Source organism: Argentina silus, assembly GCF_951799395.1.
Source record: "Argentina silus genome assembly, chromosome: 3".
NCBI classification, from domain to species: Eukaryota; Metazoa; Chordata; class Actinopteri; order Argentiniformes; family Argentinidae; genus Argentina; species Argentina silus.
In genome coordinates this window covers 986,758-1,003,008 of record NC_139657.1, presented here as the reverse complement: position 1 = coordinate 1,003,008, position 16,251 = coordinate 986,758, and the positions used below count along the sequence as shown (strand labels likewise).

General features: G+C 42.1%; 2 protein-coding genes across 4 annotated transcripts; both read right to left on the bottom strand.

The window, feature by feature from the left end:
• Positions 1-458: 458 nt before the first annotated feature.
• Positions 459-8,148, bottom strand: LOC310801935 (EPM2A-interacting protein 1-like). 2 transcript variants are annotated; one of them, XM_083666143.1, is made up of 4 exons: positions 8,013-8,148; positions 5,347-5,653; positions 3,135-4,300; positions 459-2,683 (listed from the first exon to the last, which is right to left on the bottom strand). In XM_083666143.1, exons 2-4 carry the CDS (start codon positions 5,628-5,630, stop codon positions 846-848), a joined length of 3,288 nt encoding a protein of 1,095 aa, XP_083522269.1. In that variant the 5' UTR covers positions 5,631-5,653; positions 8,013-8,148; the 3' UTR covers positions 459-845. The 2 variants fall into 2 exon arrangements, with proteins under 2 accessions (XP_083522269.1, XP_083522270.1); XM_083666144.1 differs by having other exon boundaries at positions 3,135-4,307; positions 5,360-5,653.
• Positions 8,149-10,098: 1,950 nt separating this feature from the next.
• LOC310802615 (uncharacterized protein) lies at positions 10,099-14,768 on the bottom strand. 2 transcript variants are annotated; one of them, XM_083667081.1, is made up of 3 exons: positions 14,629-14,768; positions 13,430-13,669; positions 10,099-12,412 (listed from the first exon to the last, which is right to left on the bottom strand). In XM_083667081.1, exons 2-3 carry the CDS (start codon positions 13,644-13,646, stop codon positions 11,211-11,213), a joined length of 1,419 nt encoding a protein of 472 aa, XP_083523207.1. In that variant the 5' UTR covers positions 13,647-13,669; positions 14,629-14,768; the 3' UTR covers positions 10,099-11,210. The 2 variants fall into 2 exon arrangements, with proteins under 2 accessions (XP_083523207.1, XP_083523208.1); XM_083667082.1 differs by having other exon boundaries at positions 13,442-13,669.
• Between the last annotated feature and the right edge of the window lie 1,483 nt (positions 14,769-16,251).

Below are 16,251 nucleotides of genomic sequence, written 5' to 3'. Positions count from 1 at the left end.
AATAAAGACACGTGAGTTGCTTGGCTCACAAGAATTATCCAGGAAGGGTACACGATGTGATGAAACAAAGTCTCTACCTCCCAGTTTCCCCTGCTGCAGCTTAATGTTATGCTTTGAAAGTGACCTACAAATCAGAGCTCGGTATATGAAAGCCCCCCAAAAAAAAAAACGACAGCTCTGTAATATGAGTGCCAGTTGGTGTGTTTACAGGAATTTAATTTATAGATGAGGACAATTCATCCAAAGGGGATATTTCAATACAGGGGCTAGAATAACCATTCAGATCCTTTGGTGTAATATACACAGTGTAATCTATCTTTTTATGTTTAGCAAGGAGAGTAACACATCAATTCAGGTGGTAAGTACTGTGGTAAGTATAAATCTAATAAAACTTTTGGTTTTCAGAGTTATTCTTTATTCAAGCATAAAACACTTTAACTTAATTCCTCTCTCTCTCCTTTCTTTTCCAATTCATTACATTTCAACTTTATTTGTTACACAGACAGATCAGTTTCATCCTTCAAATCATAAAACAGCTTTAACCCATTTCAACATAAATCAACGTCAAGTCATCTGATTAGTTACATTTGATGTTATACCATTAGTTATTCTGTAAAATCAAAGTATTATTACACCAGGTGACATTGCAGGCTGAGGGAAGTCCATATCTTTCCACAATAGACACATACAGATGGGTGTGAGAGGACAGCAGGTCCCTCGTCTGTGTGATTAAGACCAATAATGAGGAAGGTCAATGTCTAACCCAGGGGTCTCAAACTCAAGTACAACTGATCCAATCTTCTCAATCTTTATTAATAACAGTTCAGAACATAGGCTTCTCTTATCTACTCCTTGCTGCCAGAGACCTGGCAGCGCTTCCTCTTACATAGCTGAGCCACATTTGGCTTGAGGGAGGAAGCAATAGAGACCCTCAGTATGGCTTGAAGATGCTCATCAGTAAGTTTGGACCTGTACTTTGACTTATTAAAGTTCATGGTGGAGAAGAGCTTTTCACACAGATATGTGCTCCCAAAAAGACACATGGTCCGCTTGAACATCCTGGAAAGCTCAGGGAAGGTGGGGGGCAATTCTCTCAAAAATTGTCCAAGCTTGTCTGCTTTTCCACTCACCTCCCTGAACTTGGCTTTGAGTTCAGAATTGCACTGCAGGTCAATTAGCTCCATTTGAAGCACAGGAGGGGCATCTAGCACATCGAAGGAGAAGGGGTCAGCAAAAATTTGAAAAGTGGCTCTGTGTGTCTTGAAGTCTGCAAACCTGTGATCAAATTCCTCCTGTAGCTTTACAATGGCATCAGCATACTTCTCTCCACTGAATGGTGTGCCCGCATCCATGAGTGCCTTGCATGCTGGCAAATGGCAGAGGTTTGTCTGAGAGAGCTGGGCTTTCCATAGCACAAGTTTTGTGGAGAATGCTCTGACGTTGTCATAGACAGCACTGACAAGCTGCCCCTGGCCTTGTAAATTCTTGTTCAGTACATTCAGCTCCTGTGTGATGTCAACAAGAAAAGCTAAGTCCATGAGCCATTTGGGATCACTTAGCACAGGAACAGCCATCCCATCCTTCTTCATGAAGGCTTTCACTTCTGCTCTCAACTCAAAAAACCTCTTCAAGACGTTTCCCCTGCTGAGCCAACGTACCTCGGTGAAGTAGAGCACACCCTCATATGCTGACTCTATTTCCTCCAAAAAGGCGCAGAACTGCCGGTGCTTTAAGCCCCTGGATCTGATATGGTTGATGCATTTCACAACGACAGACATCACATTGTCAAACTTCAGGCATTTGCTGCAAAGGGCCTGCTGATGGATAATGCAGTGCAGAGCAATGGCCTCCTCCACACCCTCCTCTTCCAGTTTTCTTTGAACAAGTGCCACCAGTCCATTTCTCCTCCCTGTCATTGATGGCGCTCCGTCGGTTGTTATTCCAGCAAACCTCTTCCATGGTAAACCGGCAGCCACAATGGCATCACACAGCTGGCGGAATATCTCCTGAGCGGTGGTCCGGCCATGCATTGGAGTCACTGTGAGCAACTCCTCCATCACTTCAAAATTGTCGTCAACACCACGGACATACATTGCGAGCTGCGCAGTGTCAGTGATGTCTGTGCTCTCATCAAGAGCAACTGAGTATGCACGGAAATGTTTGGCTTTCTCACGCAATTGATCGTATATGTTACCCGACAGGTCAACAATGCGCTCTGCCACTGTGTTGGCTGAAAGGCTGATGTTGCTAAACTGACCCTTCTTTTCCTGACAGACTATACTTGCAGCCTGTAACATGCACTTTTTGATGAACTCGCCGTCTTTGAATGGCTTTCCCGCCTTAGCAATCATCTCACTCACCACGTAGCTAGCTTCGACTGCCGCATCACTCTCTTTGCTTGCTTTCTTGAAAAAATCTTGTTGCCTCAGTAGACATGTTTTAAAATTGGCGACCCGGTCCTCTCTCTCAGCTCCCTGGTATTTTGCGTACTCCTCAGCATGTCTAGTTGAGTAATGGCGTCTGATGTTGTATTCCTTGCGCACCGCAACTTTCTCTGTGCATATAAGACACGTCGGGGTGCCACTGTGCTCAATAAAAAAATATTCCGTCTCCCATTTTTCCTGAAATTGTCTGTGCTCGTTGCCAACCTTCCTCTTCACGGCAGGTTTTGAGATGACCGGGGCTGGGGGACAAAAACAAAACATATTTAATAATAATAGAAAAAAAGTTAAGAAAGAAAACTACTATCATTGCTTTGGCTTCTGCCTACCATACACTTTTACAGCGCTTTGGGCACCCTTAAGGCAGGCTTTACAGTCAGACATTGGGCAGAATGACAGCAAAGGCATACACAAGTAAATTGGGCCCATATCAAAGAATAGTATCTGGTATATAAACTCTGCACAGACAGGATCTATGTTTCTGATCATCATTCCTTCCTTCCTTCAGGTCTCAATGTATCCCAATACGTTCATCCTGGACTAAAGAATCAACGCTAAAGAATTACATTTCATTTTAATGTTGGCTGATATACTGTAAACAAAAAGACATTTAACAAGATAACACACAATACAAATTCAACTAAAAAACATATTTCTCTCACACTCTCTGGGAGCAGGTGTATTGTCTCTCACCTGTGTGAATTCTCTGATGGTATTTTAGGGCTCCTAAATGAGCAAAACTCTTCCCACACTGGGAGCAGTGGTATGGCCTCTCTCCTGTGTGTATTCTCTGATGTGTCTTTAGGGTATTTGAGTGAGGAAAACTCTTCCCACACTGGGAGCAGTGGTATGGCCTCTCTCCTGTGTGTATTCTTTGATGTTTCTTTAGGGTTCCTGAGTCACGAAAACTCTTTCCACACTGGGAGCAGTGGTATGGCCTCTCTCCTGTGTGTATTCTTTGATGTTTCTTTAGCTTTCCTGACTCAGTAAAACTCTTTCCACACTGGGAGCAGTGGTATGGTCTCTCTCCTGTGTGTGTTCTTTGATGCATCTTCAGGCTATCTATGCGAGAAAAACCCTTCCCACAGTGGGAGCAGTGGTATGGCCTCTCTCCTGTGTGTATTCTTTGATGAATCCTTAGGGCTCCTGACATAGTAAAACTCTTTCCACACTGGGAGCAGTGGAATGGCCTCTCACCTGTGTGTATTCTCTGATGGGTCGTTAGGGTTCCTAACTCACTAAAACTCTTCCCACACTGGGAACAGTGGTATGGCTTCTCTCCTGTGTGTGTTTTCTGATGGGTCTTTAGTGCTCTTGCCTGCCTGAAACTCTCCCCACACTGGGAGCAGTGGAATGGCCTCTCTCCTGTGTGTATTACTTGATGCATCCTTAGGGTTCCTGACTCACTAAAACTCTTCCCACAATGGGAACAGTGGTATGGCTTCTCTCCTGTGTGTTTTATCTGGTGGGTCTTTAGTGCTCTTGCCTGACGGAAACTCTCCCCACACTGGGAGCAGTGGTATGGCCTCTCTCCTGTGTGTATTTTTTGATGTTCCTTTAGGGATCCTGACCCTGTAAAACTCTTTCCACACTGGGAGCAGTGGTATGGCCTCTCTCCTGTGTGAATTCTCTGATGTGCCTTTAGGTGTCCTTGTCGACTGAAACTCTTCCCACACTGGGAGCAGTTGTGTGGCTTCTTTCCTGTGTGTATCCTCTGATGTTGTTTTAGGGTGCTAGGGGAAGCTAAACTCTTCCCACACTGAGGGTGAGGGTAAGTATGTTCTCCTCTGTGAGCCTTTGGTTGTTTATGGTTTCCTGATGTGGTGGAGCTGGACTCGCTGTCTGAGCCTGGGTTGGAGCTCTCTCCTGTAAGCAAAGGAACATATACAGGATTAGAAACAACATTTTATTCAACCTTTATTCATACAGGAGAAAACACACTGAGACCAAGGCCTCTTTTGCAGGTGCACCCTGTCCACAATATTTACACAATAACAAAACAACACATACAAAAAATACAACAAAGTTAAATACATCATATAAAACTACAACATATGAAGAGAAACAATCACCAAAGAGGTCCTCGATCAACACCCTAAACTAAACGATCACCTGTGATAAAGCAATGGGCGCGATGGTAGATGGCATCCAAAGGTTTAAGAGTAGTGGCTGCTGCATTTTGGTAAATTATATCACCAGAATCAAGCACTGGCATGAAGGTTGATTGCATAGTTGATCTGATTTTTGCTGTTCAGGGAAAACCAAGATCTATTCCTTTAAAAGAAGCCCACCGTAAATCTTAGCTTTTTAACAAGCTCCTCTGTATGTTTCTAAACTTCAACTCTTAGTCAAACCAAATGCCTGGGTATTAATAAGCGGGGACACGCTCAACGGGGGCACCACCCAAAGTACATATGCATAAATTCGATACATTTTTAGATGATTTATAAATAACATATACTTAGTTGTTCCAGCATTAAGTACCAATTTCAACCCAATAAGTGCTTTCTATAGGACAGTGAATGCAGACTGTAGCTCAGAAAGAGCCTGGTCAATCGTGGGGGCAATAGCATCTACAACAATGTCATCAGCATATAAATGCAGGTTCCAATTATCTACAGATAATCCAATATTCTTAATGTAAAAAGAACCTGACCAAGAATCGATCCTTGTGGGACACCGTTTGTAATGTCCAGAAAACCTGATTTAACACCACCAGTTAAGAGACACTGCATTCTGTCCATTAAATACTTTTCAATACAGCTAAATGAAGCCTGATCCATGCCTATTTCAGATAACCTCTGAATGAGTAGGTAATGATAACAATAAATAAGGACCCATTCCGAATACACAATTAACAACAGAGCAATAATGTACAATAAATACAATTATAATATTAGCCAACTTCATGAACTCACCATCACTGTCTGTCTCTGGTAAATCCTCTCCTCCCTCCTCTTCTTCCACCATCACATCTTTCTCCTCCAGTTCCTCTCCTCCTTCTTCTATTTCTTCTTTCACCATCATAGTTTTTTCCTCCACTTCCTTTTCCTCTACCACATTGTGTTCCAGTGGTTGACTGCAGTCCTCCAGCTTCACTTCCACCATCTCTGGACCCTGCTGTGTGCTTGTCTGGGCTGGAGAACCACAGCCAGAACCAGGGTTCTCTGTGGTCTTGGGTTCAGACATGGTAGCTGAGCTGTGAGGTGGATCTGTGTAGAGTAAACAAAGGAAGAGTCACACATAGTTGAGAGTTAATTTCACAAACATCCAGATTACCAAACACCTAACAAAGAATATGAACTACTATGAATTGTTATTGTAAAGCGTCTTTCACATTGACTGGGCTGCTACCCCTCTGGCTGAATGGTGCACACACATTCCCCTCATGGGTTTAAAACCATTCCACCAGAGGGTAGTTAATTGGACCCAATACAGGATAGGGTTTTTCCTGCATTGAGAATCTCCCTTAAAGGCGCATTTTCATGCAATGCGGTTATAGAACCAGCAGGGGGCGATTGGCAGTAGAGTGCGTAGTTGGAGTGTATCTGCAGCGTAGTGTTATGTATTATTATATAGTACATCTTACCTTAACGTCTATAAGTTACTTTTGGAAGTTATTTCTCTAGTTCCAATTCTTCCACCTGCTGCTACTCCTACAACAAGCTATTCACACAAATCCAACTTTAAAACATGCAGAGACGTCTAACTCGTATTGTTATGACTTTTGGTTTTGATACCTATTCAACTGTTTTAACTATTAAGCTTTTTGTAAGTCCAAAACCTCTCACCCAGTTAACATGGTGGAATGTTGATTTACACCAACATTCTGTGAGTTCCTTTGTGTTATGGAAAATACATTCATAGAACTATTTTCAGGTTATACACTTTCATATGACTGATACAACTTGTGTAGATACTGTGATTACATTTTCTCTTGCCACACCTCTAAAGTTCTATAGCCATTGTTCTGAGAAGCACTGTATGATTACCAAATGAACAGCGGTGATCTCTGAGGGAGTGGTAGGAGAGAGCAATAATGGGGGGACAGGCGCATCCTGTCGATAGGTGTGAAATGTTGAACGGCGATTAATCAGTACGAAAGCGCTGATTGATCAGTAAGAGAGTCTCCCCGTTGTTCATTCTCTCCCGCCCTTTCTCACGTAAACACAAGCCCATCAGCCAGTAGCCGTGGCGGCACCTACTATTATGTTCAAACTGTATAAAAGACAAACCTGATCATTGTCTCTTTAGACTTGTGCTGAACGGACCCCCGGTTCTACGCTGGGCTGCTGTTACGCTCTTGTCTCTTGTTTGCAAGCAATAAGTACCGGACTCAGGTATTGTGGCTACTCAGGACTTGTTTCTTGATTCTTACCTCCGAAGAGCTAAAGTACAGAGTGGTAAATCCTAGACTTCCACCACATTTGTTACTGCAACTGCTATGGAACTTTCAGAACCTGAAAAGACCTGCAGAAAACATTCTTAGAATGATTACACAACAACACACTCTCTTGGCTACAAGTTCTACCCTACTCACAACTCCTTCACCAACCCACTCTCCCACTCAACCAACCCTTAACCCACTCCACTGAACTACCCCAGGCTCATCCATCCATCCATCCTTCCTGTCTGTCTATCTACGACCTTCTAACATACTATCTGTTTAACCTTCTATCTATCTAATGTGACAGAAATATAGAAATGTTTGAGATAATATGCTTATTCTTGTTAATATGTTCCAACTGCCAACATCCTTAGATTTCCACGACACTAACCTTTCAACTATCTAGCATCATCCTTTCTTCCTTTCACCAGTCACCACTGCTTCACTCAGTATAATCCATACTGAATAACATCTTCATTGTTTTATCTTTCTATACCATTATATTTATTCGCTAACATAACAAGACTGTCACTTTATTTCAAATACATGTATCTATTGCCCAAACCATCAAACCTTTTTCAACTACCTAAACAAGACTTTACAAGCCTACAAAAACTTCTTCTTCTAGTTATCTAAAAACAAGCTTCTATCAAACTTCACTTGAATGTCATTCTGCAATATTTCATAGATAATAAGGTGTACATTGGAAAACAGGACATACTGTAACCGAAGTCAACAACTTTCAAAGTGACTCAATTATTCAGCCTTTGTAAATGTAGCCTATTAAGGCTAATAATATCACTGTTATTTACTCTGATATTTAATCTATCCCATATCGACCTCATTCAGAGCAGCCATTGTGATCGTTGCAACTGCAATCCACGGCCTCACACAAGTTGCACAAAGGACAGTTCTACGTGTTTGCTGTTGCTCTTTCTTGCGGAATGTTGATATGAAAAAAACGGATCAAACAGATGCAACATCTCTTCTGATTAGTATTTTAACATCATTTAAAGTTTCCGCAAGAAAGAAAAACAACTCACAAGTCAGATATCTTGAAGCAGGTTTTTATTCAGCGATAGAACGCGGCGGTGTTCTTGTGTTCGTCTGTATTTTTGAGCAACCCGGGTGAAGCCTCCAGTTGCAGTTGTAACTCGCAATTTTACTTTTTTTTTTTTACTTACATTAGGAATGTTCAGCAATGTCGAGATACCGGTGTACGCTGCTCAAACCTGGACTGTCGGACGTCTGATCACTCCAGAAATAAAAGAAAATTCTTACAAGCTAGCTACCTCGACGTCCACATTTGTAGTAGTAAACATGCGTCCGTGAGGAATGAAGGATGTGACGAGCACGTTGTCGTCTGTTGATGACATCATCAGTGGGCCGTTCCTTTCCGGAGCTGTGTTGTGAACGATGATAGAGGAACTCCGCCCACTGAGCGGGTCTGTTTCTTCACAATAAAAGCGCCCACGTTAAACTTGTTTAAGCATTCAGAAATACTAAATAACGATAAACATTTCCGAGGCCAAATGTGATTTTAATACCACTGTACTCAGCTACACTTCTAGACTATGAATCAATTGAGTTTCAACCATGATGGGTGACATACAGATGTGTCTTGTCGTAGAAGTCAATAATAAAGACACGTGAGTTGCTTGGCTCACAAGAATTATCCAGGAAGGGTAAACGATGTGATGAAACAAAGTCTCTTCAGTTTATTCACAGCTCTTCGAGAAGCGACATATAAAGCAAAACTCTACCTCAGTTCTTAGGGATTACTTCCCCATCACACTGTTTTATACTAATACAACAATAAGACAAGATGTTATCACTTCCCAATGGTCCATCAACAGGAGCACATTCACATCTCTGTGGTGGAAGCTGAGCAAGTTGGCCTGGCGCCCTGACTTGTGGTTTTCCTGTTGTTCAAGTAAGAAGCTACAACAAGCCCTTGCTTTCTAAGACATGAGAGTGTTCACAATACATGAAACATGCGCAGAACACGTGGTTACTACAAGTACATTGACCAAATCCATTATTATACAACTCTTTCCTCACACAGGTTCAGAGTTGTTTAAATAGTGTTATGGAAAATACATTGATAGAACTGTTTGAAGGATATACTTTCATACGACTGATACAACTTGTGTGAATACTGTGATTACATTTTCTCTTGCCACACCTCTAAAGTTCTATAGCCTTTGTTCTGAGGAATGCTGTATGATTACCACATGGATAGCTGTGGTTTCGGAGGGAGTGGTTTGTTTCTTGAATCTCACCTCCGAAAGGCTGAAGCACAGAGTGGTAAAACCTAGACATCCACCACACCACCCAGGCAGGCAAACGGTCGCCTGGCAACCTGCTCCATAGGTTTGCGTGTAGGAACTGTTTGAGTCTCCATCAGCGTCAGCCAATAGAAGATGGACCCCTTCATTAGCGCCACTCTTCTAATGTACCGCTTTGAGACAGGTCAGTGTTGCGCTATCTGTCGGAACACAATGCTACGTGTAAGCATTTATGCCTATGTAACAGTAGAAACAAGTTATGGTTAAATTCCTGCGTAAATGGGCACAACGTCACCTTCTGGCACAGTGAGGAAATTCTCCTGTCATATAAAACTAGGGGTTTCTGGGTAATCCACAGCAGAGCAATGGAGTAATGCTGTGGGTAAACTGCAAGAGTTGAATGGTCTTGGATAAATCACTCATTATGCTGTAAAACACACTCACTTCCTCTTTGTATTTTGATGGAATACATTTTTAGTAACCTCTGTTGTTAATTTGGCGTCAAATAAGATATGCATTCTATTTTTAGAATGTAAAGTCTCCGGTTTCCATTTGCTCAGTAGCTAATGTGATGTACTTTTCTTTAGGAGCTGTTTGTGCACATCCATTACATTACATTTACATTTTTGACATTTAGCAGACGCTTTTATCCAAAGCGACTTACAACAAGTACATTTGTCTAAAGTAAAGTGAATCATCTATACATCAGTCACCATAAGAAAAAATGTATGCTCGGACCAGGGGCCATTGGCAGTCACAATGCTAGAATGAGGAAAGATTACTTCTTCTTTTCAGAGTAGAGGAACTGTCCAGAGGGGTAGTGGGGGGTGAAGAGGTCTATAGGAGGGACTGCCAGACAGGCATACAAAAGAGATGACCAGACTATTACCTTTGTTACAACCCGGCTCGCTAGGGGAAAGGGAAGCAACATAAAACAAGGTGGATTTGGTAAATTAGTTATTTTATTAACAAGGAAATTAAATAGTTTCATAAAGGTAACAAGGGTGATACAGAATCAGCGGCTACTACAATGGAAAAAAGGACCGGCAGGGGCTGTTCAATTCAAACAAACAAATATAACCAAAAGAGAGCTCATAAACGGCGAGCCAAACCTAAAATTTCATTATCTAATCAAAGCGAAAACAAAACCTCACTGGCCTAAAGCAGCGGCGCCCCGCGCTGGGACCCGATAGGCGCGCTGGTTGGGGTTTATCCAACCCGGATCCGCGCTGGCGATACCGACGGAGTGGGCGGAGCCTCGGAATCTTGTAGCGTCCAGCCTGCTTGACAGCACAACAAGAGAATACACAGGCGGCGTCGGCTACGGCCGTAACAGTCGTCCTTCTTGTCTGTCTGTCTGTTCACGACTAAGTCATATCATAACTACATAAATATTTTTTTACACAAACAATTACACAAACTTCACCTGATTCTCTAGAACAGAATCCTATGACAGTGTCTCCCAACATGACCCAGTGTTGAAGCTAACAGTTTGAAACCAGAGTAAACAGTCAGTAAACAGAGTCTCCAGAGTAAACAGTCTACAGAGTAAACAGTCAGTAAATAGAGTCTCCAGAGTAAACAGTCAGGACAGCTAGAGCCAGACGCCATGCATATGTGTATGTTGTCCCATCATTGCAGGTACATTGATTATGAATGTATATATTATACTTTGAGTTCAATGTAGAATGCACTTTGCAGGTTGCACAAAGCCAGCTAACCTACTGGTAATTCTGTGCAATACCGGATTTTGTCACTGGAGTGCGACATTGAATCATTGAGTGTTTCATGTATTCTGTAAAACATAAAATGGATGATAGTAATTTCTTCAAATTATATAGACCTTTGAAATTGTGAATTAATAGCAATTTGTTGTATTAGTCTATTCAGTAGACCTTTGCTGTGGGAGCTGTTTGTTCACATGCATACAAAAGAGACGACCAGACTATTCCCTTCATTTGTGTATGTTGTCCCATCATTGCAGCTTGTGTCAGAGATGGTCGTTGTGTCAGAGAGGTGGTCTTCTTTCTGGGTTTGTTTTCGCTTAATGAATGAAAATAAAGACTGGAGGGCAAAAACGATGTTCTTGTGTCTTTATTCCCAACTCAGCAATGGCCTCTCTCCTGTGTGTATTCTCTGATGTGTCTTTAGGGTATCCACGCGAGGAAAACTCTTCCCACACTGGGAGCAGTGGTATGGCCTCTCTCCTGTGTGTATTCTCTGATGTGTCTTTAGGGATCCTGACTCAGAAAAACTCTTTCCACACTGGGAGCAGTGGTATGGCCTCTCTCCTGTGTGTATTCTCTGATGTGTCTTTAGGGTATCCACGCGAGGAAAACTCTTCCCACACTGGGAGCAGTGGTATGGCCTCTCTCCCGTGTGTCTTCTCTGATGCATCTTCAGGCCTCCTAGTTGGCTGAAACTCTTCCCACACTGGGAGCAGTGGTATGGCCTCTCTCCTGTGTGTATTCTTTGATGTGTCTTTAGGGATCCTGACTCAGTAAAACTCTTTCCACACTGGGAGCAGTGGTATGGCCTCTCTCCTGTGTGTATTCTTTGATGTGTCTTTAGGTATTCTGAATCAGAAAAACTCTTTCCACACTGGGAGCAGTGGTATGGCCTCTCTCCCGTGTGTCTTCTCTGATGCATCTTCAGGCCTCCTAGTTGGCTGAAACTCTTCCCACACTGGGAGCAGTGGTATGGCCTCTCTCCTGTGTGTATTCTTTGATGTGTCTTTAGGGATCCTGACTCAGTAAAACTCTTTCCACACTGGGAGCAGTGGTATGGCCTCTCTCCTGTGTGTATTCTTTGATGTTTCTTTAGCTTTCCTGACTCAGTAAAACTCTTTCCACACTGGGAGCAGTGGTATGGCCTCTCTCCTGTGTGTATTCTCTGATGTGTCTTCAGGCCTTCTAGTTGGCTGAAACTCTTCCCACAATGGGAACAGTGGTACGGCTTCTCTCCTGTGTGTTTTATCTGGTGGGTCTTTAGTGCTCTTGCCTGACGGAAACTCTCCCCACACTGGGAGCAGTGGTATGGCCTCTCTCCTGTGTGTATTCTTTGATGTGTCTTTAGGGATCCTGACTCAGTAAAACTCTTCCCACACTGGGAGCAGTTGTGTGGCTTCTTTCCTGTGTGTATCCTCTGATGTTGTTTTAGGGTGCTAGGGGAAGCTAAACTCTTCCCACACTGAGGGTGAGGGTAAGTATGTTCTCCTCTGTGAGCCTGTGGTTGTTTATGGTTTCCTGATGTGGTGGAGCTGGGCTCGCTGTCTGAGCCTGGGTTGGAGCTCTCTCCTGTAAGCAAAGGAACATATACAGGATTAGAAACAACATTTTATTCAACCTTCATTTATACAGGAGAAAACACACTGAGACCAAGGCCTCTTTTGCAGGTGCACCCTGTCCACAATATTTACACAATAACAAAACAACACATACAAAAAATACAACACAGCTCAATACATCATATAAAACCACAATATATGAAGAGAAACAATCACCAAATAGGTCCTCGATCAACACCCTAAACTAAACGATCACCTGTGATAAAGCAATGGGCGCGATGGTAGATGGCATCCAAAGGTTTAAGAGTCGTGGCTGCTGCATTTTGGTAAATGATATCACCAGAATCAAGCACTGGCATGAAGGTTGATTGCACAGTTGATCTGATTTTTGCTGTTCAGGGAAAACCAAGATCTATTCCTTTAAAAGAAGCGCACCGCATATCTTAGCTTTTTAACAAGCTCCTCTGTATGTTTCTAAACTTCAACTCTTAGTCAAACCAAATGCCCAGGTATTTATAAGTGGGGACACGCTCAATGGGGGCACCAACTGAAGTACATATGCATGAATCAGATACATTTTTCTATGATTTGGTAAATAACATATACTTAGTTGTTCCAGCATTAAGTACCAATTTCAACCCAATAAGTGCTTTCTATAGGACAGTGAATGCAGACTGTAGCATCTACAACAATGTCATCAGCATATAAATGCAGGTTCCAATTATTTACAGATAATCCAATATTCTTAATGTAAAAAGAACCTGACCAAAAATCGATCCTTGTGGGACACCGTTTGTAATGTCCAGAAAACCTGATTTAACACCACCAGTTAAGAGACACTGCATTCTGTCCATTAAATACTTTTCAATACAGCTACATGAAGCCTGATCCATGCCTATTTCAGATAACCTCTTATGAGTAGGTAATGGTAATAATAAATAAGGACCCATTCCTAATACACAATTAACAACAGAGCAATCATGTACAATAAATACAATTATAATATTAGCCAAGTTCATGAACTCACCATCCAACTCACTGTCTGTCTCTGGTAAATCCTCTCCCCCCTCCTCTTCTTTCACCATCACTTCTTCTTCTTCCTCTTCCTCTACCACATTGTGTTCAAGTGTTTGACTGCAGTCCTCCAGCTTCACTGCCACCATCTCTGGACCCTGCTGTGTGCTTGTCTGGGCTGGAGAACCACAGCCAGAACCAGGGTTCTCTGTGGACTTGGGTTCAGACATGGTAGCTGAGCTGTGAGGTGGATCTGTGTAGTGTAAACAAAGGAAGAGTCACACATAGTTGAGAGTTAATTTCACAAACATTCAGATTACCAAAGTTTCCAAGTACAATAAAGATTATATTATATTATTATTGTGACAACAGACCTTTGACTCGTCTCACCTTTACCAGAAATAATCAGATGGAGATTTCCACGACACTAACCTTTCAACTACCTAGCATCATCCTTTCACCAGTCACTACTGCTTCACTCAGTATAATCCATACTGAATAACATCTTCATTGTTTTATCTTTCTATACCATTATATGTATTCGCTAACATAACAAGACTGTCACTTTATTTCAAATACATGTATCTATTGCCCAAACCATCAAACTTTTTTCAACTACCTAAACAAGACTTTACAAGCCTACAAAAACTTCTTCTTCTAGTTATCTAACAACAAGCTTTTATCAAACTTCACTTGAATGTCATTCTGCAATATTTCATAGATAATAAGGTGTAGATTGGATACCAGGACATACTGTAACAGAAGTCAACAACTTTCAAAGTGACTCATTTATTCAGCCTTTGTAAACGTAGCCTATTAAGGCTAATAATATCACTGTTATTTACTCTGATATTTAATCTATCCCATATCGACCTCATTCAGAGCAGCCATTGTGATCGTTGCAACTGCAATCCACGGCCTCACACAAGTTGCACAAAGGACAGTTCTCCGTGTTTGCTGTTGCTCTTTCTTGCGGAATGTTGATATGAAAAAAACGGATCAAACAGATGCAACATCTCTTCTGATTACTATTTTAACATAATTTAAAGTTTCCGCAAGAAAGAACAACAACTCACAAGTCAGATATCTTGAAGCAGGTTTTTATTCAGCGATAGAACGCGGCGGTGTTCTTGTGTTCGTCTGTATTTTTGAGCAACCCGGGTGAAGCCTCCAGTTGCAGTTGTAACTCGCAATTTTACTTTTTTTACTTACATTTTGAATGTTCAGCAATGTCGAGATACCGGTGTACGCTGCTCAAACCTGGACTGTCGGACGTCTGATCACTCCAGAAATAAAAGAAAATTCTTACAAGCTAGCTACCTCGACGTCCACATTTGTAGTAGTAAACATGCGTCCGTGAGGAATGAAGGATGTGACGAGCACGTTGTCGTCTGTTGATGACATCATCAGTGGGCCGTTCCTTTCCGGAGCTGTGTTGTGAACGATGATAGAGGAACTCCGCCCACTGAGCGGGTCTGTTTCTTCACAATAAAAGCGCCCACGTTAAACTTGTTTAAGCATTCAGAAATACTAAATATGGATAAACATTTCCGAGGCCAAATGTGATTTTAATACCACTGTACTCAGCTACACTTCTAGACTATGAATCAATTGAGTTTCAACCATGATGGGTGACATACAGATGTATCTTGTCGTAGAAGTCAATAATAAAGACACGTGAGTTGCTTGGCTCACAAGAATTATCCAGGAAGGGTAAACGATGTGATGAAACAAAGTCTCCTCAGTTTATTCACAGCTCTCCGAGAAGCGAGATATAAAGCAAAACTCTACCTCAGTTCTTAGGGATTACTTCCCCATCACACAGTTTTATACTAATACAACAATAAGACAAGATGTTATCACTCCCCAATGGTCTATCAACAGGAGCACATTCACATCTCTGTGGTGGAAGCTGAGCAAGTTGGCCGTGGCGCCCTGACTTGTGGTTTTCCTGTTGTTCAAGTAAGAAGCTACAACAAGCCCTTGCTTTCTAAGACATGAGAGTGTTCACGATACATGAAACATGCGCAGAACACGTGGTTACTACAAGTACATTGACCAAATCCATTATTATACAACTCTTTCCTCACACACGGTTCAGAGTTGTTTAAATAGTGTTATGGAAAATACATTGATAGAACTGTTTGAATGATATACACTTTCATACGACTGATATAACTTGTGTGAATACTGTGATTACATTTTCTCTTGCCACACCAAGTTCTATAGCCATTGTTCTGATTACCATATGGATAGCTATGGTTTCGGAGGGAGTGGGGGAGAGCGAGAACAAAGGAACAGACCCATCTTGCCATCAGGAAGGTGGATAAGTGTGAAATGTTGAACGCCAATTTATCAGTAAGAAAGCGCTGACTGATCAGTTCGAAAGTCTCCCCATTGTTCTTTCTCTCCCGCCCCCTCTCACGTAAGCACAAGCTAGCCGGTGATAGCCTTGGCGGCGCCTACCATTATGTTTCATCTGTATAAAAGACAACCCTGATGATCCCCTCTTCAGACTTGCCCTTAACAGACACCCGGATTTACGCTGGGCTGCTGTTAGGCTCTTGTCTCTTGTTTGCAAACAATGATAAATAAATACCGGACTCAAATATTGTGGCAACTCAGGACTTTGTTTCTTGAATCTCACCCCGGAAGAGCTGAAGCACAGAGTGGTAAATCCTAGACATCCACCACAATAGTCACTATTAAGTTCAGATAACAGATAACTAACCACCGCATCTTCAATATTTGTGGGCACATCAAAGCTATAGATGATGACATGGTTGGGTGGGAGATTTAACCACTATGTTTAACACACACACACACACACACACA

Bases quoted from the DNA above. Each gene is read 5' to 3' on its own strand.
- LOC310801935 (XM_083666143.1), bottom strand. From the start codon at position 5,630: ATGTCTGAACCCAAGACCACAGAGAACCCTGGTTCTGGCTGTGGTTCT. The intron at 4,301-5,346 runs GTTGGCTAATAT...TACAGGAGAGAG, and splicing joins AGTGATGGTGAGTTCATGAA to CTCCAACCCAGGCTCAGACA. The intron at 2,684-3,134 runs GTGAGAGACAAT...TTTGTCCCCCAG, and splicing joins CCATCAGAGAATTCACACAG to CCCCGGTCATCTCAAAACCT.
- LOC310802615 (XM_083667081.1), bottom strand. From the start codon at position 13,646: ATGTCTGAACCCAAGTCCACAGAGAACCCTGGTTCTGGCTGTGGTTCT. The intron at 12,413-13,429 runs GTGAGTTCATGA...CTTTGCTTACAG, and splicing joins GACAGACAGTGAGTTGGATG to GAGAGAGCTCCAACCCAGGC.